The following is a 22,297-nucleotide window of genomic DNA, read 5'->3' as shown; positions in this document are numbered from 1 at the left end:
TAGTTGAATTTATTGTATTAGTAAAATCTTTATAATAAAAAAATTACGGAGAAAGTATTTAAAAATTTTAAATTATTATTATTTATTAAAGTGCGACAAGTAAATATGAAACATTAAAAAACTTATAAAAATATTTCTATAAATTTATTTTACAGTATTATTTATAAATAAGATAATAATAATAGTATGTAATGGGCGGTATTTAAAAATAAATTCATAATTGAGCAATTCTTTTCTGCAAAACGTTAGATTTGGAAAAATACTGTTATCTATTCTCTAACTAGAACAATTTCAGTATCATTACTAATTTTTATATATTATATTATTTATTATAAATATTATTTCTACGATATAAATTACTAGTTATAGTATTTTTCTTATTTATTGATAATTATATTTTAAAATATTTATTAAACATTTATATTCCAGTATTACTGGATCATAAAAAATTAAATAAATAAACATAGTCACAGGGGTGATCTATCTAATCTAATCATTATTTTCAATTACTTTTAGATCACTATTGTGGAAATATCATGCTTTGGAAAAAATGCCAATGTTTCAAAAATAACATATTATAAGGGCACACATAGTAAGCCAAGTGTTTTTAATTAATTAATTAATATCTTGATCATTTTTTTTTCGCCATTTTCCTGGTGCAGAGGCCAAAGCTTTAGTTCTTCTGTTGGCTTTCTCTGATGGTCTGGAATGAAAGCATAGTCGAAACTCAAATAATAAAATTTCAATTACGCAGAGAATAATCTGCAGAAGATGTGCCATTCTTAACAATACTTCATGCTTATTGTTATCGACTCGGGTGTTAAAAAAACATTAAAAAGAAATCATAAAAGTGCCGTGTGCATAGAAGAGAAGCCACTCCTGATATGAAATTCTTTTGAGCATCATTCTTTTTTCTTTCTTTTTTTTCTTGAAAGTGGAGTCTATACAAAGCTGATGACAGTTGATATTTATCCACAAACTAATTGGGAACTATCATATCTTATTCTACTGATACCAGAGGCCTAAAGCTGAATATAATTTGGATTAAAAAAAAAATTAAGATAAGTCCCCCATATACAAGAAAACAAGGGATGCAACTGTGCAAGCTTCTGCAAGATGATTGATCAGACTGACATTGAAGACATCCATTGATAGAGCACATGATGGAAACAGGTTGCTGAGAAGCTGCTTACTAATATCCGAAAGTCAAGTTTCCATCCACCAAGAGGGAACTGTCAGCTGACTGCAACTGTATGCCCCATCCTGCTACTCTGAAGAACAATTAAAAATGCAGGTAATTAGAATGGGTGGTAAGAAATGTACACTATAAACTTTTTGATGCTTCACGTAATTTCTACTCTAGGCAATACCATGTCAAGGATAGAAAATTCTATTTCTTTAGTTTCGAATAGAATTGTATTCCTGAGAACTATACCATAGCAAGCACAATTTGAGCCAAGGTTTCTACATTTAAGAGTTCGGGAATATAATTCTCCTTATCATAAGCAGATGATACATGCACTTTCTCTTCAAACAAGAGACAAAATCCTGATTCCATTTCTAGCAGTACCACAAGTTCAGACAAGACGCACAGAAATGAACATAGATGCATGGTGCAATGCACTTTTTCTTGGATTCAACTTTCTCACCTGTGAAATCCACAAGTATAATCCAAGAAAACACAAGGAGACAGTAATATCTACATGCTGATTTTCTTTTTCCCTCTTTTCTTTTTCTGTAGAGGAAAATATACCAGAGGTTTTATAAAATTTCACTTTTATCAGAGCCCTCTTGGTCTAAATTTGGTTTTAAGAAGTCCAACAAGTACCATTTTTAAGTAATAAATCATTATCAGCCACAGTTCCTAGTTCTGATTGGAGTACTTTTTGCGTAACTTTTATGATGGTGGCCCTGCTTAGACTTCAGAGTCCTAAGGAAGAAGAGTGAAGGGAGGATACCCAGTTATCCACACAGATTAGTCACCCGTTCTCTTCTCAGCCTGCTTCCCTGACAGGCTAGCTTCTGGGCACTATGCTTCCCTTAGTTGCAGTTAAATGAAGAGGCTCAATCACCAAAAAGAAAAAAAAGCTTGCAAAGTATTTTACAGTTTAACTAATCCTTCTAATGACAACAAAATGTACAGCTGAGTGATCTGACATACTAAATGGGTCCCATTAACTTGGATTCCCATTTAATATAAAGAGAACTAACATTTGCTAGTATGTTGATAGAATAGTGATGGAGGCTATTATTTTACATTAAATGGAATACACGACCCAATTACAAAATAAAAGGTATAGAATAGATGTCATTAGGCCTAAAATTTTCTCATCAGTCATGACAACTTTGCTAAAGTGAATGTGAAGTACTTCTATAGCCAAGCAGCAACAAATGGCAAGAAGCAAATTAAATTCTATTGCCAAAAGGCAAAACCATTAATCTTAATCATCAATTGCATGCAACACAGACGGGTCCGGGTACATAACCATGTATGGCAAAACTATTCAATTTGCCTTTTCCTTTTTCTTTTCAATCATCTTCCCAATATTTGATGGATCACTATAAGGTGCAGTTTTCTTTCAACCCAAATTGGGGAACATGAAGATGCACATCCATTCAGAGGCAGATCCAATCAAAGGGGCAGAAGTACCCATTGTACTTTTTTTAGAACACTATAAATACTTGAAAATGTAGATACAGCATTTCAGTATGGTATAATCATGAAGGCATCTTAAGACTTTCTATGAACAGAATATATATACTGCACAGCCTTTCAGTATGTTATAATCATACATGCATCTTACAACTTACCATGAAACAGAATTTTTATACTCATACTTGAAAATGTTAAAGGCAACTGTTACAAGTTTTCTTTTTGAGTTCTACCAATTATCTTTTAGAAATATTTCTGCAATTATTATTATTCAATAATAGATATTTTCCTTATAGAATTGCAAACTTGGTCCAAAATTATTTTAGAAACAGAGATCTCTATAATTTGCATGCATACACTGTAGTATATATACAACTAACTCTTACAAGTGCTTTTGACAAGTTCTACTATTAAGGTCATTATTTAATATATGCAACTATTGTCAATGAATAATTGATATCTAAAGTAAACTGATAATGCAATATTAAAAAAAAAAAGGATTAACATGAAGAGTAATAAATCATTGCTCAGCTATATATATAAAAAATTTAACCAAGAGTAGTTCCTTAACTAGACAAAATATCAAAAGCAAAAAGAAATAAAATTCTTTAGGAGGACCTTTACTTTCAATTAACAACATGATATGATGGAGGTCATTATTAGAAAAGTGGCCCTAGGGGTAAATAACATTTCAGGGAGGCACCGAACCTAAAAGATACACTTAAAGTACAAAATAACCACAAAACTTTTTTAAAATATTAGCAGGACCACTTATCCACCACTCGAACTAACTTAAATGCATCCCCATAGTCATTCTTTTTGAGGGACAACTAAAATAAATAAATAAATCCATAATAAAGGTGTAAAAGGATTCTAAAACAGAATGCAGCAGTAAGGGCAATAAAACTCAGACTTACAGGTTGTGCTCTAGGTAATTCCCATCTTTGCTGCATGAGAACAATCTTCAGTAACAATAGAACTCCCATTTGCAGATAATCCCACAGACTTGGCACTATCACACCTGTCCCTGTCAAAAGTAAACTCAAGTTGTCTCTCTACGGACTTAAAAACAGCAGTTCTTTTGGACTTCAACCTATAAGGAGGAGAGGCATTAAAAGCTTTATCATTAGGCCTAATGGTGCTATTATCTCGACAAGGACTGTGAGACAGACTTCCATCTTGAGACTCGGTCTTCTCTGAAGTATACTCAGTTCTTCCCTGACCATTAGACACCTGTAACCTTCCTTCAACAGGTTCCTGACTAACTTTACTACTTTTACTTTGAAGCATATGTACTTGACTTCCTACCTTTCTCTTTCGAAATATAGATGGAGTATTGGGAAAGCTTTTGGCAGCTATTCTCAATATAGATTCAGGGCTTTGGGAACTCAAATCACTATTCTTCACACAAGGTGGAGTGAAGAAACTAATAGGAGAAGCAATTGGGCTAGAGCAGTACTCGTGCTGAACATGATGCACAATTAAAGGATCCACGTGTATTGGAGTACAAATTCCTAATTGTGGTGGTTCATAATACAAAGAACCATAACTTGATGTTCCAAAATGCAATTGAGACCCAATAAATTTGCCTTCACCAATTTCATTATTTATCCCACAACTCTCGCATTTCCGTAGTGGCTCTGAATTACAGCAGCTAAGATCTGCGGTAAAAGAATTAGGTTTACATTCTACACCTTCAGAATCAGCAGACTCATTTGGAAGAAAACTTGACGACGTTGCCAAATCTCGCACCAGAAGTGATGACTCTAACTGATTCTTACTATCTTCTTCTAGCTTACATACATCAGTAGTTCCTGATGAAGTTTGTGCTGTTGAATCTGATTCTTTATACATTTTGAAAACAGAATGTTTATTATTTATATCTTTGATTCCATCTTGGCTACCATTCTTTGCAACTGAAGGAAGTTTCCGTGAAGAAAAAACAATATCGCTCTTTGCAACTGGAGGAAGTTTCCCTGTAGCCAAGTAGAAATCTAATTTTTTCTTCAAGGAACTATTCCAGTGGTTCTTAATGGAGTTATCAGTCCTGTGTAAAGAAAGTTCAGTCAAGCTCAAAATTCAATTTGAGGTAAAATGCAATTGCTACACTACTACTGGTTAATATACTATCTATAAGCCCACTCAGTTCTCACCCCCAATCAGAATTCGCACCGTGCCTTCCTCCCTGCACAAGGAGGAGAATGCAATATCTATTCTCCCTCACTGTCTGAATTTCAGATCAATGCCAAGTAGACATGCTACCTCGAGGTATTTGATATTAATACAACTTAATTCTGTTTGGCATATCTAATTAGACCACAGATATGATAAATTAAGCAATGATCATTATTGTGCTCCAAAAGAAAGCTTTCATGGTCACAGCTTCAGTTTAATCACAATGGAATCATTTCCAAATGACGAACTGCTATAGCCAAATTATTAGAAAATTAATAAAAACATTTCATTTCATTCAAAATCCATCCGTTCAAAATAATCAAAATTCAAAAAATATGTTGTTAAATCAGGATAAATCAAATTGAATGGGCATACACACAAGACATGAGTATATAAATTTTTCTTTTCCAAATAAGCTCAAAATTTCTATTCATATGTATACTACCCTGTAAATACATCTTCCTGACTTCTGCCAACTACAGCTAATGTGAAAAAAAGGTTACATATAACATCTGATGCGATGCAGGATCCAATTCAAAACTGAATTTTATTTATTATTTTATTTGGTTTAGGGCTTTATTTAATTTTCCCATTGGTTTGTTTAGGTTTCTTCCTATCTTTATTCAGAATAACTGTTTCATCTGTCTTTTATTCAATTGGGTAGGATTAGTTTTCATTCTAGGTTTAGAATTTCATCCTAGCTAGTAAACAATTTTATTATTGTCTTTTCTGATTTCACTTTAGATTTAATTCAGAGATTTGTTAAACCCTAATTATTTTCTATTGTTCCAAACTTTATCATCCTGTTCTAGTCTTCTGCTACGTCAAGTGGTACCAAAAGCTAATTATCCTAGGTTTTCTGATACTAACCAATGACAAATCAACCCCTACAAACAGAGTTGGCTGAATTGTGAAGAATGATGGAGGAGTTGACCTCTGCTGCAAGCCTTGCAGCGTCAACAACCTGCAGAGACCCAAATGGAGAACCTAGAAAGTGACCATGAACAACCCAAGATTCCAAAAGATCTTAAGGATGAAGATGAAATTAAGGATGTCAACCCTTTTTATGAAGTTGGGCATGCAACTGAGCGGCACGAAGTGAGCTGGAAGAGTGGTGAATGCTTTTGATTTCTATGGTGGAGGAGCTGAGGTTGAAGTTGATGCAGCTAGCCTCAAAGAACCAATTTATGATGAGTATTTTGATGATGAGGAAGAAATTGACTTTTCCCCCACCCAAGGAGAAACATTTCTTGTTCAACATGTTTCACTATTATAGTGCAAGGAAAAAAAGTTTGGAGAGCGTAGTATCAAAACAACCAATGGAGGAGCTAAATAAGACTACTGAAAAACAGCCCCATCCTTACGAGCTATCATGTATCATAAAAGAGAATGTAACTACAAAGTATTTTAATTAATCAATTCAGCATAGATGATGGTACAAGGATGAGGACTCTAAAGTCCTAGATTGCAACCTTTAAAAGAGGAATCTACAAATGCTGCTATTAAGGGTAGTGATCTTTTACAACTCAGTGACATAGGAGGATCCTAAAGATGTTAAGTCATATAAGAAGATTCCTATATTGTGCTAAATTTACCTACTACAAGAAAAACAAAGACCTGGGGGAGACATTGCTTATGTTATCAATCGAGGCATACAATGAGTCAACTTGTAGACATAAGGTTAAACAAGGCATAAGAAGATTATTGAAGGCATTCTCAATAGAATAAGAAGTTGTTCCGCATAGATGCATGCACTGAATTTTGAACAAAAGTTAACTCGTTGAAGCCGTGTTCTTTTTTCCCCTAGCCCGGGGAGTATGATGCAGGAGCATCCAATTCAAAACTGAACTGTATTTAGTTTCCTTTATGTTATTTGGTTTAGAACATTATTTAGTTTGTTTAGGTTTCTTTTCTATCTTTATCTAGGTACTCGTTTGATTAGTCTTCATTTGATTAGGTAGGACTAGTTTTCAGTCTAGAATTAGTGTTATCCTCACTAGTATAAATAGAGAAGCTATTAGACAATTTTTTATTGTATGATTTCAATTTAAGTTTTAACTCAGAAGTTTCTTTATGCTAATTATTTTCTATTTTTTCAACCTTAATCATCTAGTCTCCGGATATGTCATGAAGTTCCTAAATGCAGCAACATAACTTCCAGATAAAACCTTCACAATATTAATTGTATGTAGTAATTAAGTTTCTGTCACATATATGACATATTAGGCAAGAATGCTTACCTTCCAGGCAAAACTTTAGCTATTTCAGCCCATTTATTTCCATGTATCCTATGGGCATTCATGAGCGCCATTTCCTCCTCCAATGTCCAAGCATCTTTTTTAATATCAGGATTCAAATGATTGTGCCACCTATAAACATTTGAAACAATTTGCAAACTTATAATCAATCACCAATTTGGCATTCATTGCCGTTCACGATGCTTTAGTGTCACGTAATAATTTTTAGCATGCAAAAGTACTGATGAAGGTTTGTGAATTGTTCTAGTAACATTATCATAGAGCGCAAGAAATGATTTATCTGAAATTCGATCAGCTACAGCATTTTCAAGAATTCTGGTACCATATTTCTCTAAACAAAGGGTGAAAAAGATAATGCAATACAGTGTATCATTTGATAAAATCATTCTAGATTCATCTAGAGTCATGGATGTTACCTTTCTCGACATTGTTTCCCTATACGACCAGGCAACGACTTTGCTATGACAGACCATTTTGTGGGTCCGTATTTTGCTACCAGTTCCGTAATCTTATCATCCTCCTAAAGAACAAAAGGAAAAATCTGATTGAACTATGGCCTGCAAAGAGATAGAATACTAGAATGCAAGCATTAAGGCCTACAGTAAAGAGATAGAATAACAGAGAAATTGGGTGAGGTGCCCACCTCTTGGGTCCATGGTCCTTTAACAAGATCTGGATTAAGAACCTTCTGCCATCGATGCAGACATTGCACTTCTGATCTATCAGGGAAAAACTCAGCTGTGTGCATACACATTCAAATTTTAATATCTTGAATGTAAAAAGAAAATCATTATAATAAAGAGTAAATATTCCAAAATCAATGCCACGCATCTGATCAGGATTAAGATCCTCTTGTCAACAATGCAATGGCTGCAAAAATTTTGGATTCAGGCAACCAAAGCAAGCTTCTTGATTTCTTAGATCTACTTTAAGAATATCTATTTTATCTCAACATTTCATAATTCAGCTAACTAAAGAAAACTTAAATTTTTCAAATCAAAGCTACATATCTAGTCATCTATGTATTATCTTATGCTACAAAATATTCTTACCATTCGAAATTAAAAGGAATCAAAGTCTAAGCAGGTCTTATTTCATACAACAACTCTGTTAAACTTTATATCAGTGCTGTAATTGTAGTTGAATGAGGCAAGTTAACTTTATCCATCAATTTAGGGAGAGAAACATCAGCATTATCTGGACAATATTTTCTGTATTTTAGCAGTGTGCCCTCCCTACTATGCCAGAAACAGGCAATGGATGTAAATTTTGTGATACAGGTCCCCTAAAGCAGGTGTTGATCTATTTTACAAATATCGTTCTAATCTCCACATTTCATGATCAGCTAGTTCATTAATGCACTGTCTGAGCAAGCTCATTATTACACCAGCATTTAAAATATATAAACCAAAATATATTCCAAACGAATCTCAAATCCTAGAAGCTGCAAGTGGTTTAACAATGAAAACAGTAGGAAGCAGAGAGAAACCTATTTTCTTCCAACTTTTCCCCTTAAAAGCAGCAACAGCATTGCGTAATGTCTCATCCTGTAGAATGTTAAACAAGTTGTTAGATTGATTATTTTAGAAACAGTACTATTGCAAAATAGCCAGTAGAGAAATAGGCATCTGAGAAAAACTAACAAATCTTAGATTAGCTAATATGAAAGCATAATTGATTTGAACCTATCCACATGTACATTACTTGTCTATTTCTAATTACAAGGCCAACCAACAAACAAGAATACAAAAAGGTACCAAGCTAATCCAAATAAGATACAATAGCCAACTAGAACAACCTTGTCCTTCAAGAAGCCAATGAACTCGAGTACCAACTTCCCTACTATCCTAAGATACACATCGTCTAACCTTCTCATCACCCTCCTCTTTATCTATGATGAATATGAGAATAATATAAGTCCAAGAGACTACAAACCTCCTCTAGAGTCCAGCCACCTTTTGCTCGCCTTATTGGCCCAGTAGTCCTCCTGCAAACTCAGATTCTCAGCTCACATGCAATACATATTTAGTAAAAATTCAAACATAAAGCACCAAAACCCAATACAAGATTCATACCAACCACTAAATTAAACAAAATACGAATAAAGATGCATCAACCACAGCTTGCTAAATAGAAGTGCGTGAGACTTAAAGAACAGTAACCTATGCGTTGGTGAAGCTGTGGCTGGACTGGATACTCCAGGAGACTTAAGAGTAGCACTGCCACTGCCTTCAGATAGAGATGAGCTCGAAGCTGCTGTTAATTGCTTATTTTCAAGGCAGCACTCCTCTATTTTCGCCTCGTCCATTTCCTCCTCCTGTTAACATCTCTAAAACCCAATTGACAACATCAAAAAAAGAAAAACTTATTTATACAAAAGTAAACATAATAAAGAAACATAAAACCCTCAAGAATTAACTGATCCTGATCCACGAAACATAAACCCTAAAAAAAACTCAACTCAACACCAATACAATCAAACCCACATCACCAAATACAAATACAAATCAAAACCAGATCTTAAAAATCAGTATTTAGATCAAAACCAATAAAGAAAAGCATAAAATCACATCCAATTCTAGGGTTTAAAAAGAAGAAAAAAGAAACAAATACTTCTCTAAATCAGAACACTACTTAAAGGTCAAGAAATACATAATAGAGATAATCAAAACCAATACAATAAGAAAGAAAAACTTAAAATTCAGCAACAATAAATCAAAACAAAATAAAAGAAGCTGACCTCTTCTTGTAAAGAAGTGGCGGGAATCGCAGTGGAGCTCATCGATAAAGAAAGAGAAATAAAAACTGAAACCCTTTTGACCCAAAAACACAAAGAGATAGAGATAGAAACGAAACGTCTGTGTGTCAAAAACACCAAAAAAGCTTTCACTTTTGTTTCGAAAAAAACTCGCCCGTTGAAACAGAGAGAGAGAGAGAGAATAATACAATACACAGAGAGTAGATTTATATGTAACGAATATATTAGCACCGACGTCTCCGTTAAGTACCGTTATAGGGACTTCCTTGCGTTTTATTGAGTTTTTCTTGAGGTTCTAAAACCGGCTTTGGTTAACGGACGTTAGCGTTTCTAAGGACCAAAGTTTGAACCTCAAACGGCACACAAAAGCTTTACGAAGCACTACGTATTAATTGTCGAACTAGTTTCGCGATCGTGTTAACGGGGTGATAAGCTTCGCGGGCGTTTCTGAACCGTTGGATTGAAAAATAAGTAGTCGAGGTTTAGTGTAGCGTTTTTATGGAAAGATACGTTTCATCTGATTTTAGGGCATAGAATGTTGGGGGTTAGCGGTGTGGATGGATCTGCTTACTCTCTTGGGGTTGCTCTCCAAATATTTCAGGGGTCTTTCGGATATTTATTTTTATAAATGTTTATGGATCCATTTGTTCGGTTTAAAGTAAAAATATTTAACAAAACCAGTATAAGTAACTCTTAATCAAATCAAGTGATACTAAAATAAATCCAAAACTAAAGCTATTTGGATTCAGTTTAGATAATCGATTTAATAAAAATAATAAATATATAAATTAAAATTAAGGATAAAGTTCATGTGAGTTTTATTAAATATTGCAATGATAATCAAGTTTGAGAACCATTTTTCTAAATTCGATAATGAATTAATGACTTCCAACTCCTCAAGTTAAACTTCACTTTAAATTCAATTGTGATTTTATTACATTCTTATATTTTAGTTCCTATTTTGTAAAGAAATTGGTGTGATGGGAAATTTTCTTTTCTTATAAAAATAAAATAAAATATACTTTCTCTATTTAATATTATCTTTTATGTTAATTAGGAGGGTTAAACAATTAATAAATAATCATAAACTATATAGATAAAATTCTTTGCGTAGAACTTAGAATTTAGATAAACTTAATCATTAGTTAGTGATTGTTTTGACTAATTTTTTATTTGGATATCAAGTAAGTGGTTCCTTTTAAAGGTTCATGAAAATTTCTTATGATATTTTCTTATAACAAACAATTAACATTAATAAAATAATTTCTACAAAATTACTTAATTATTTACCATTGAATTATTTTTCTATTATTCATGAATTAGTGAAAAGATATACATAAATTAAAAATGGCTACACATATTCCTCAGTACATAATTCAGCCTTAAATCACAAAACTATACATTTCTTTTTCCATGTGTAGAAAATTCTCTGATAATATAATTTTGGAAGGTTCTAAGCAATCAATCTACATGTGTAGAGAATTTTGGCAATTGAAGATAGTTGAATCAAATCTCTTATGTAATATTAAGTTTTCAAATGTAGCTTTTCTCAAAAGACTTTTTTTAATTGAATAAAAAAGACTTTAGAGGCGTGACTTTGAATTTTGACATTATAGGATCAATTTCCATCACCATGGCAATTATTTATTAGATGGTTGAACATTATATGTACATTGTTCTAAATTTAAAATGGCAAACATATTATTATCATAAAACATATTAAACTACAATCATACTCAACGGTTCAAAAATCTTTAAAATCTATTGTTTTCATTTATAGTTAAATTTTATATTTTGTAATTTTCTTATTGCTGATGTATATCATATCTAAGAACCGCTAGTTTTATTTTAGCCTTTATTTTAGAATTGTATTATGCTTAACCAACCACCCTTTTTGTTTTTCACAACCCTACCATGTTAGTATATAAATAGATTTTGCTCTGTATCAGCATATACAAGAACTATAATTTAATTCTCTATTTTTTCTTTTTTTTTATATTGTGGTATCAAAGCAAAATTTTAAAAGGTTGGTAAAATATGCTTCCCTTACGCTCGTCATGCACTTGTAATAATCCTAGTCATCTTCACCTTCTGCCACTTGGCAATGCATGATTGGGCCCAATATAATTGTCAGCATCTATTTTTCAAATTTATATATGGAAGAAATTATGGAAAATTCGATGATGAAAGTTACTACATTTCTCGAGTCTCAAGAGGTTGAGGATGGGCAAATCCCAATTAAGAGTGAGAATAATTGAACCAAAATTATTTTTCTAGAATCAATTTGGGTTCAAATGACAGAAAAAATTAAATTTGAAGGGTGAAACGATAATTTTTACAAGTTTAGGGACTAAAGTGCAAAATTTTTAAAACTTTTTACTCTTTAGAGCTAATCGGCTCTACACAGAGTTGATAAGTTTAGCATAGAACTGAATCGTCTCTATGCAAAGCCGACCGACTCTACACAGTCCCAATTGGTTAATTTTCGAAATCTGATGCCATTTTATGCATATTTTGACTTTAAAATGCCAAAAATTAATAAAAAAATAAGATTCTAAAATTATTTAACGATAATTGATAGCTTTTATTGATGTTTATTTGAATTTAAATTTTTATTGGATATTGATAACTTAAAAGGGAATCTTTTTCTCGAATAAAAAATCAATATGAGTCTATTTGTTGCTCTAGGGTTTTATAAGACCCACTTTTATAAAAGAAAATTATGACCTAGGATTAGGTTTAACAATTTATTAGCTATTCTTAGCTGGAGTGATATCAATCATAGACTACTAAAAATAAAAAACCATAAGTTCATTCAAAGACAAAAAAAAAATTTGACAACTACAAATACAAGTCACTAAGGAAAAACCTCAGATTAGAAAAGTAAATTCATTAAACGATTAAAACTTTCTCAAACCCTAAACAATTTTGGATTCTCATTCAATCTTTAATTCAACTACCTTATTGTCTCTAAAGACTCATAGATTAACAATCTACTGTGACAACCTTAGGATTTCTCCACTTCAGCATCATCAACCTTTCTTTATCTTATTGGTTCTTTTTTTCAGACTCTAGAAACATGATTAGGATGGGTCTTTGAATGATTTATTTTTTTATCTGTATGATTAGATTAGGGTTTCCCATAATTAATATGTTTCTGATTTTATTGAATTTTAAATATGATAATATGAATGTGTTGGATTTTGAATATGATAATTAGAAGGATTAGGGTTATATGATTTGTTGTATTTTTTATAATGATTATGTGATTATATAAAAGTTTTAGGGTTGCATGTTTGAATTTAGAATCCGCCATGTGACTTTTCTTTGTTTTCCATTTTATTGTTTTCTTTGTGTTCATACTACTTTTGTGTGTTTTGGTGTTTTAATTTGTTTTATGCTGTTATTTTATTATTTCATTTTAATTTTTTTTGACCTTTTGTGCATGTAAAATCGGCTCCTGGGTATGAGAATTTGAAGAAAAATTGCAAAACCAGCCTGATTAAGCTCTATAGCCGATAAGCTCTGTGACCTCAGCCAATTGGTTCTACACCCAAATCTGCCTAGTTTTGGATTTTTATGTGGTTTTAGTTTATTTTGTACTCTGTAACTTAGTTTTACGCATTTCTCTTTCAATTCTTGTAATAGTTAGATTTAATTTTTTACACTTTAGTTTTTGTATTATATTAATGGATGCCAAATATTTACTGTGTGAATACTTAATTAAAATTAGACATATTCTTTAGGTTTAAATTTGGACCTTAACATGAAAAATTAGTCCATTAGGTTAAAGGATGGCAAAAATAAGCTTAAATTAAAATCTAAATAGATTAGTAGATTTTATCATATTTTAACTAATTAATTGGGCCACACTAGATTACGGATCATCCAATTTGAGCATAGCATAAAAGGTAGTCCATTTAGGCTTAAAGGTTAGTAAAGCATAAGTTGTAATTGAGCTATACTAGGTGGATCTCCTTGTACATAATTGAATGATAAACTTACACTAACAATACAATTGGGATTTTGGCTTAAACAAAATGTGCTAGACTCAGGAGGACCTCACATGTTGTAATGAATATTTATATAAATATAATTATCGCATTTATAGAGAATAGTCTGTTAAACAACAAAACTAAAAATAAAAATATACAAATAAGGAAATTGGCTTCTGGATATATCTTTGGATGTGGCGGAACTTCCTTATGCAATCGAGAAATGCCACTCAATTAGAAAAAGTGTCCTCCAGAATTACCCGAGTGGCGACTCCAATATATGCGCTAGTCTATATGATTAGTTAGCATATTCTCGAGTATGTTGAAAAATCTTGCAGTATCATAATCACTAAAGATATTTAGGTGCGCGCTCGAAACCGTCGCCCATAATAGCTTGACAACATTTCGCCACATCAGCTTTCTTACTAGTTGATCAAATTGGTTGAACAATTTAAATAAGGTGATTCACTCACATTCAAACTAGTTTTCAATTTGGTCGAATTGACTTCTTATGTTTTTAAGCCTCCCGAATTTGCTTTCGCAGTTAAAATTGTCAAATTTTGCTTCAACATGCTAATTTCAAATTCAGTCTTCTTTGGTTTTCTTTATTATTACACCATGGATGCCTCCAACATTATTATCTTATATTAATTTTTAGATAGACTCAGCCTATCATGTCATTCGTAGGCTAAATCAATTACATAGTGACAGATAATCTTATTTATTAATTGTAGCATTTTTATTAATAGAATTTTAATAATGAGTTACTATTAGTAATTAATTTATAATATTTTAAAAAATAATAGCAAACTATATATTTTTTTTATGCCTTTCTTAATTTTTTTAAATTATAAAATTTTATTATTGTAATAATATAAAGATTATTTTAGAAATATTTATTAATTTAATATTATATAAATTAATACTATCAATATAATTGGTATTACTATTTATTAGGATTATAAATTTATTATATAATGAAAAAAATTTATTATTAATATAATATTAAAAATATAATTTAAGATATAATTTTCTAGAATTAGAATTATTATCTAATTATAAAAATAATTTATCGGTTAATATAATATTAAGATATAATTAATATGATATTTTTTAGGATAGAATTTGTATCATTATCCGATTGAGAAACTATTTATTAGTTAATATAATATTAAAATATAATTAATATGTTATTTCTTAGGATTAGAGTCAATATTTAATTATAGATATAACTTTTTAATTAATAAATTAATAGAAAAAATTTAAAATTTTAAATAAGCTTGAATCTTATGTGTTAAAAATAAATACACACATCAAAATAAAAGTTATATGTATAAAAAAATAAGCACATATGTCAAAAAAATTTTAGGTTTTAGAAATTAATATATTATATATATGTGTGTGTGTATTAGGATTAGAGCCAATATTTAATTAGAAATATAACTTTCTAATCAATAAATTAATAGAAAAAATATAAAATTTTACATAAGCTTGAATTTCATGTGTCAAAAATAAATACACATATAAAAAAAGTATATGTATCAAAAAATTAAGCACATATATCAAAAAACTTTTAGGTTTTAGAAATTAATATATATATATATAGTAGACAGTAGAGTTTGACTTTCTATATATAGATAGCCAAATTGACTCTTATATTTAAAGAATAAAGAGTGTATTGGAGTATTATTTTATGATATAACTGTTTAAAATAAAGAGTTTGATATATATAAAAAGTGCATTAGAGATGCTTTTAGTATTTAGTTGACTTATCTATATACTTTGAAATTTAATTTTTTTTTGACATGTGTCCCTTTTTTTGATACATAGAATTTTTATTTTGATACATGTACTTATTATTGACACGTGAAATTCTGACTTATGTGTAATCTTGTAATTTCATTTATTAATTTATTGATTAATAAATTATATTCCTAATTATATACTTATTTTAATCCTAAAAAATAGCATATTAATAATAAATTAGTTTTCTAATTAGATAATAATTAGTTTTCTAATTAAATAATGATTATTCTAAGAAATAGTATATTAATTATATTTTAATACTATACTAACTATTAGATCAGTTTTCTAATTAGATAATGATTCTAATTCTAGAAAATAATATTTTAAATAGTATATTTACTAATAAATGAGTTTTTTAATTATATAATAACTTCTACTTCTAAAAATAGTAATATGAATATTTTGATAGTATTGATTTATATAATGCTAAAATTAATTAATAAATATTTTTTATATTAATATACTAATAAAATCTTAAAATATTAAAAAGTTAAAAAGAAAAATTAAAAATATCTAATTTGCTTATAATGAATAAATATTTAATATTTAATTAAATTTTATTTATAAATTTAATTTTATAATTATATAATAATAACAGTCGCTGAAACAAATTTGTGTGCAAATAAACAACTAGTTTTACAATAAAAAAAAAGTATAAGATTTAGTATTGCATTATGAAAAGAATTTTGCTTGAGTAGCCTGTCTCACTTCACTTGCAATTGCGGCTGCTAAGTGTTAGGAATAGTTTTATATGGATGTCTCGATATACACGCGTGCAACTTCTCTTAGTTATAACTAACTATCCGCCTAATAAGGTTTATTGTTTCCCTAATAACAAGCACCTCCACTAATCAAGTTCTTATTATTATCAACGCCTTATTTCTAAATCATGTGGATTCTATGATATTAATAATCTTAAGTTTGTGGATAAATGTTACTGTATATCGTAATTAAATCTGCATATCATATTAATTGGTGAGAGGTAAGAAAAGGAAAGAAAAACTAATAAATTAAACTTATCCATCACATTATATATATATATATATATATATATATATATATATATATATATATATATTCCTCCTCTTAGATCGGAGCCTGTCTTACAAGCAAAGAATTTCAAATACTTAAAAATAATTTAATTTTTAAAAAAAAGTTAATTATCATGGAACATAATGTTCAAAAAATCAAAATTTAATTACCAATTAAATTTTGACTTTTTAATAATTTTATTCAATTATTTTAAAATTTTAAAATAAATATCTAAATTTTTAACAATTCTTAAAATTTATGATAAGAAAAATGACAGGGAAAATCAATTTTACTTTTTAAAAGAATAATAATTGTAAATCGACAAAAAATTGTTTATCCTAGACATATAATAGCTATTAAAAGTTATCTTTTTAAAAATAGCTATTAAAGATCTTACATAATAGCATTTTTTTCACACATTTTATATCTACATACAATAAATTTTTTATTAATTTTACTAATTTTTATTTTGGTAATTAAAATTGACTTATCCCCTCATTTATTCATCATAAAATTTTAAGAATTATTATTGAGAAGTATTTTTTTAAATAAATTAAAATATAAAAATTTATTTTACTATTTTAAAATAATTAAATAAAATTATTATAAGGTACAAAATTTAAAATCTAATTGATAATTATGCAAAGTCAATCATCAAAGTGTGAGATATTTCAAAAAAAAAAGGAAATAAGAAAAAAAAAAAACTAAGGTGGGACCCTACAAAGCCCAACGGCTAACGCTGCAGTAAAAGCCGAAATTCAAATAGAAAGCCCAAATAGGGAAATCTGCGTTGTTGCTTCTGAAAACTTTGTTTAAAATTCCAAGCACTATAACGGTCAAATTCCATTTAAACTGCTTTTTCTATTTTGTATCTTCTTCTTCCTCAAATTTCTTCTGCAAAATCAAGATCTTGTTGTTTACTCTCAAAATACTTCTCTAATGGAAGTCGAAACCAGTTCCTTGAACACACCTAGATCTATCAAAACTTGCATGGACACCAGTTTCATCTCCAAAGTTAGAGTAATTGTAAGAGTACGCCCTTTTCTCCCTCAAGAAATCGCATCAAAAAATGGCACTCTAACAAGTTGTTGTATTTCTGTTATTGATCGAGAAGATTGCGAGTCTGAAGAGGAAGTCACTGTTCGACTTCAAGATCCTGACACCAGGTTAGCAATTTGTAGTTAGTTCTCTAGGTTTTAATTTCTTGGCAATCATTAGGGTTTTGGTTTTGATTTTGTATTACAATGTGTAGCCGAAAGGAATGCTATCAGTTGGATTCCTTCTTTGGTCAAGAGGACAACAGTATTTGCAAGATTTTTGAGAGAGAAGTTAGACCTTTGATTCCCGGTATTTTTGAGGGTTTTAACGCTACTGTGTTTGCTTATGGAGCTACCGGTAGTGGAAAGACCTACACCATGCAGGTACAGCTAGAGTCTCGTTTGGAATTAAATCATATCCAATTCTTGCAAAATCATGTGCATTTTATAAGAAGTCTAAAATTGATTTTTTTTTTTTGCTTGTTTAATCGTAGGAGAAATATAGTTCTTTTAACCTGAATTGAGACCTAGAGCTGAATCTAATAGTTAATAATCATATTCTTATCACTGTGTTTCAAATTTGCAATTGCACATTGAAGTCATTTCGACTTTAACCATTGTGAAAGTGAGCTTAATTAACGTATATGAAATGGGATTGATGTTGCAGGGCACTGATAAATTGCCAGGGTTAATGACACTAGCCATGTCAACTATTCTGTCCATGTGCCAGAGTAGAGGAAGTAAAGTAGATATTTCTTATTATGAAGTATATATGGACAGGTGTTACGATCTTTTAGAACTCAAAGCAAAAGAAATTGAAATTCTTGATGATAAAGATAAGCAAACTCACCTCAAGGGATTATCTAAAGTCTCAGCTAATTCAATGGCTGAATTTCAAGAGGTTTTTGCTAGAGGAACTCAGAGGCGAAAAATTGCTCATACGGGTCTTAATGATGTTTCCAGTAGAAGCCATGGAGTACTTGTTATTCGTGTCTCAACTCCTTGCTGTGATGGTTCTGGAGCTGTTATTAATGGGAAGCTTAACCTCATAGACTTAGCAGGTCACATTTTCACCTACCTCAAATTGGGCATGGGTAGGTTCATGCACATGATTCGAGTTGATCTCTATCTTTGATTTCTTAATTTCTTTTTTTCATTTTATTAGGTAACGAAGATAACAGAAAGACTTGCAATGAAGGGATACGCCTGCAAGAGAGTGCCAAAATTAATCAATCGTTGTTTTCATTATCAAATGTGATTTATGCACTGAACAACAACATGCCCCGAGTACCATATCGAGAAAGCAAATTGACCCGGATACTGCAGGACTCTCTTGGAGGAACTAGTCGTGCTCTGATGGTTGCTTGTTTGGTAAGGACAACGGCTATTTATTTAGCATTGCCTAGTTGCATCCATAACTTATTTCGAAATTCTTGTTAACTTATTTGGAATTTTTCTTTTACTTCAATGGTAGAATCCGGGAGAGTACCAAGAATCTGTTCATACTGTCAGCTTGGCAGCTAGGTCACGCCACATCTCAAATTTTGTTTCTCCAGCTCAAAAACTAGAGACTCCCAAGGTTAAAGTCGATATGGAGGCAAAACTGCGTGCTTGGTTAGAATCAAAAGGCAAGATAAAGAGTGCACAACGAATAGGTGCATATGGTTCTCCATTTCCTGCGAGTTCTATCAAGAAATCCAATTATCAAAGCTCCGTAAAAGCAAAAGGAAATAGCAACCGGGACATTTCTGATGCTAAAGAGAGGTAGAGGCTACCATTCATCTCAAGCTACATGATGATTATTCTGTTTCTTTAGCTTATCTTTATGCTTGAAACATATGCAGGACGAAGCCTGTACCTTTCAGAACTCTGTTCAATGATGCTTCTCTGGAGGTAAGTTCTTATTAGCTAATAGTACCTTCAGGTCCAGCACCACTAGTGTTTGGCTATTCTAATTAGAGTATAAGTAGCGTTGTCAACATTATGGAAGTAAAAGTTGTGTTTGGCTAGTATGAGTAGTGTTGTCAACATCTGGAAGTAGAATGCTGATTGCTGTTTTAATCAAGTTTTGGAGAACTTTGTTGTATTATTAAGGATTACTGTTCGGTGATTTAGGATGATTAATTTTGACAATAACAAGTCTCTCTTCCTCATCTGATGAGCTAATGCATGTTCTTATCATTCACTACAAGACAAGAACTTGATATTCATGTGGATGTTAATTTATGAAATTTACAAAAATTAAAGTTTAATTGCAGAATTTGCAGTCTGTTGCCAAGGACAACAGAAAAGAAACTAGTGCTGATTCTGATGAAACTGTCATGCAATTAACCACAGAACTTCCAGGTACACAACCACTAAATGTGACTTGCTAGTTTCTTGTTTTATGCAGCCAGTGAATTAAATCAAATATATCTCAATGCTCATTTCATTTCTGTCGATTTATTGACTCTTGTAAATTAAGAATTTTAAACTGTTCCATTGTGCAGTTGAGTTATTGGACAAGGGGCAGAAAAGCACAGAACAAGCATCACAAGTTAGTGAGAGGAAAACTACACTGGAAAGTCCTTTGAGAAAAGTTATCTCCCCCATCAACTCAAATATAAACTGCTTTGCCTGTGAAGTAGTGCCTGCAGAACAGAAGAGTTCAGCTTTCTTTGAGCCAAAGACTCCAATTACACCATCCACTGCAACCCGCACAAATGACCAGTTTGCGGCAGCAGTAACCCCGCTAAACAAATTCAATGCCATGAGCGCTACTTTGAAGGTACGTAGAATGATCCAAACCCACAATGAGCAAAGCGCTTAAACTCTTCCACTGATTTGAAAATTTTGACGTGTAGAGCTCTCTTGTGCAAGTGTATGTTGGCTTCCTGAATTCAGCAAGCAGGTAAAAAATGTCATGAAAAGCTATTTATAGAATCTTGCATACCATCCTTTGCCTAGAGACTGAGATTGTCTATTGGCTTCTGCAGAGAGGAACTATTGGAAATCAATGGGATTGGATTGAAAATGGCAGAGTACATCGTTGAACTTAGAGAAACTAGCCCCTTAAAATCGGTGAGTAGGTATCTTTCATTGATAATCCTTGAAATTGTTATGTATAACTAACACTAAAGGAGCTTTTGACTTATTGCAGTTGAGTGATTTGGAAAAGCTAGGACTTTCATCCAAGCAGGTAGCATTTCCTTGGGATTTGTAGTCTCTGAACTAATAACGTATCAAAAATATTAAATATGTTCAAACATCAAAGACTCTTTCTCTAGATTTGACTTCTATTTAGGAGACATTTAAAATAATAAAGTTCAGTAATGACTTTAGTAAACACATGTTGGACTAACCTGAATTTGAGCCATTGATAATAATTGAATGGATGAACTAATATAGTTCTGGCAAAAAAACACAGGTTCACAACATGTTCAGCAGAGCTGCAAGAGGGATATTTGAAAGGCAAGAAGTTTCTACTACACCCAGTAGGTCGAATAATTTGTCCATGGATACTTCATCCATCAATCAGACTACAAATCAAGCTTTAATTGCAGAATGAAATCGTAGAATAAGTTTGTATCTACCACCCAGAACGGCCTTATTTTGTGTGATATTAGCAGTTTAACATAAACTAGGATATGTTACGAGCAGGCAGTCTACTTGGCATGTCGATAACAGTACAAGTGACAGAATCGCAATTCTCCACTCCTCACTTGGCTTGTATAAGATGTAGTCTTTGTAACATGTGTTTTTCCCTCAAAAGTATGCATGTGTTGATATTCTACAAATTTTCCTATGCCTCCTGAATCTAATTTCACATGAAACTGCAGTTTACCAGGGAGTTCCATTAGTTTTAAGTTCTTTAAAACTTTGCAATTTGCACTGTTGCTCGTATCTGGCGCACTATCAAATTATCATTTTAAAGCTTGTCATGGGCCTGCATTTAGAATATAGAATGGGCCATTGTTTCATACAACGAATATATTACAAAGGTTATTAATAGGTGTCTATCTAAAACAAGTCAGATGCATATAACATTTCAATTCATTTTAACTTCCTATATTTGTTAATCCCGAGAACGTTTGGACATTAGGGCATGATCCAAAAATCAATCATTCAATCTCTTTTTCTTATAATTTATCAACATGGTGGCCTAAGAGTCAAAACTTAACTGTTTTGTTGAAACCATCTAGTATGACAGTGTCACTGATATTCAGCTAATATATTTTGCGTCTGAAAATCTTTTAGCACAAAGCAACTAATTTTAGATTTTTCACTGCCCTTAAAGCTACTAATTTCAGAAACTTTCATAGTTTTTTTCTTCTTTGCGGATACGAGTCCTCAAAATTGACAGGCTAGTTCAGGTCTGAGCCCGAGCCAGTTCGAGATTAGATTCAAATTAAAACTAAATCAGTCAAAACTACTTAAGTTGGAATTAAAATCGGAAAATACCAGTTTAGAACTGGTTCCTCCTCACTCAGAACCGGTCTCAGACGATTTCAGAGTAAAAATTTGCTATATATAATACACAATTTATTAATATGAATAAAACCGGAACCGACTTCAGTTCCGATTTGATGATTCTGAACCGAAAT

The 22,297-nt window shown here is 31.3% G+C and overlaps 2 protein-coding genes across 4 annotated transcripts; one reads left to right on the top strand and one right to left on the bottom strand.

The window, feature by feature from the left end:
- Positions 1–880: 880 nt before the first annotated feature.
- Positions 881–10,046, bottom strand: LOC8268281 (transcription factor MYB3R-3). 2 transcript variants are annotated; one of them, XM_002532281.4, is made up of 9 exons: positions 9,827–10,046; positions 9,249–9,403; positions 9,022–9,073; positions 8,576–8,633; positions 7,730–7,824; positions 7,503–7,606; positions 7,069–7,197; positions 3,571–4,700; positions 881–1,271 (listed from the first exon to the last, which is right to left on the bottom strand). In XM_002532281.4, the coding sequence occupies exons 1-8, from the start codon at positions 9,866–9,868 to the stop codon at positions 3,581–3,583; spliced, it is 1,755 nt and encodes a 584-aa protein (XP_002532327.1). In that variant the 5' UTR covers positions 9,869–10,046; the 3' UTR covers positions 881–1,271; positions 3,571–3,580. The 2 variants fall into 2 exon arrangements, with proteins under 2 accessions (XP_002532327.1, XP_015582792.1); XM_015727306.3 differs by having other exon boundaries at positions 9,249–9,415; positions 9,827–10,044.
- A 7,209-nt stretch (positions 10,047–17,255) lies between these two features.
- On the top strand, positions 17,256–21,498 carry LOC8268282 (kinesin-like protein KIN-10B). Of its 2 annotated transcripts, none has more exons than XM_015727298.3 (12): positions 17,256–17,843; positions 17,930–18,098; positions 18,382–18,808; positions 18,880–19,085; positions 19,189–19,478; positions 19,559–19,607; positions 19,973–20,060; positions 20,204–20,481; positions 20,558–20,604; positions 20,690–20,774; positions 20,854–20,892; positions 21,121–21,498. In XM_015727298.3, exons 1-12 carry the CDS (start codon positions 17,617–17,619, stop codon positions 21,259–21,261), a joined length of 2,046 nt encoding a protein of 681 aa, XP_015582784.1. In that variant the 5' UTR covers positions 17,256–17,616; the 3' UTR covers positions 21,262–21,498. The 2 variants fall into 2 exon arrangements, with proteins under 2 accessions (XP_015582784.1, XP_015582785.1); XM_015727299.3 differs by having other exon boundaries at positions 17,261–17,843; positions 18,382–18,775.
- Positions 21,499–22,297: the final 799 nt, after the last annotated feature.

Source organism: Ricinus communis, chromosome 10 (assembly GCF_019578655.1).
Source record: "Ricinus communis isolate WT05 ecotype wild-type chromosome 10, ASM1957865v1, whole genome shotgun sequence".
Lineage (NCBI taxonomy): Eukaryota > Viridiplantae > Streptophyta > Magnoliopsida > Malpighiales > Euphorbiaceae > Ricinus > Ricinus communis.
Note: the sequence above shows the minus strand (reverse complement) of the source record. Positions and strands in the feature narration are given on the sequence as shown.

Bases quoted from the DNA above. Each gene is read 5' to 3' on its own strand.
- LOC8268281 (XM_002532281.4), bottom strand. From the start codon at position 9,868: ATGAGCTCCACTGCGATTCCCGCCACTTCTTTACAAGAAGAG. The intron at 9,074-9,248 runs GTTACTGTTCTT...CTGAGTTTGCAG, and splicing joins ACAGCTTCACCAACGCATAG to GAGGACTACTGGGCCAATAA. The intron at 7,198-7,502 runs GTAACATCCATG...AAATGTTTATAG, and splicing joins GGGAAACAATGTCGAGAAAG to GTGGCACAATCATTTGAATC.
- LOC8268282 (XM_015727298.3), top strand. From the start codon at position 17,617: ATGGAAGTCGAAACCAGTTCCTTGAACACACCTAGATCTATCAAAACT. The intron at 19,608-19,972 runs GTAAGTTCTTAT...GTTTAATTGCAG, and splicing joins TCAATGATGCTTCTCTGGAG to AATTTGCAGTCTGTTGCCAA. The intron at 20,893-21,120 runs GTAGCATTTCCT...AAAAAAACACAG, and splicing joins TAGGACTTTCATCCAAGCAG to GTTCACAACATGTTCAGCAG.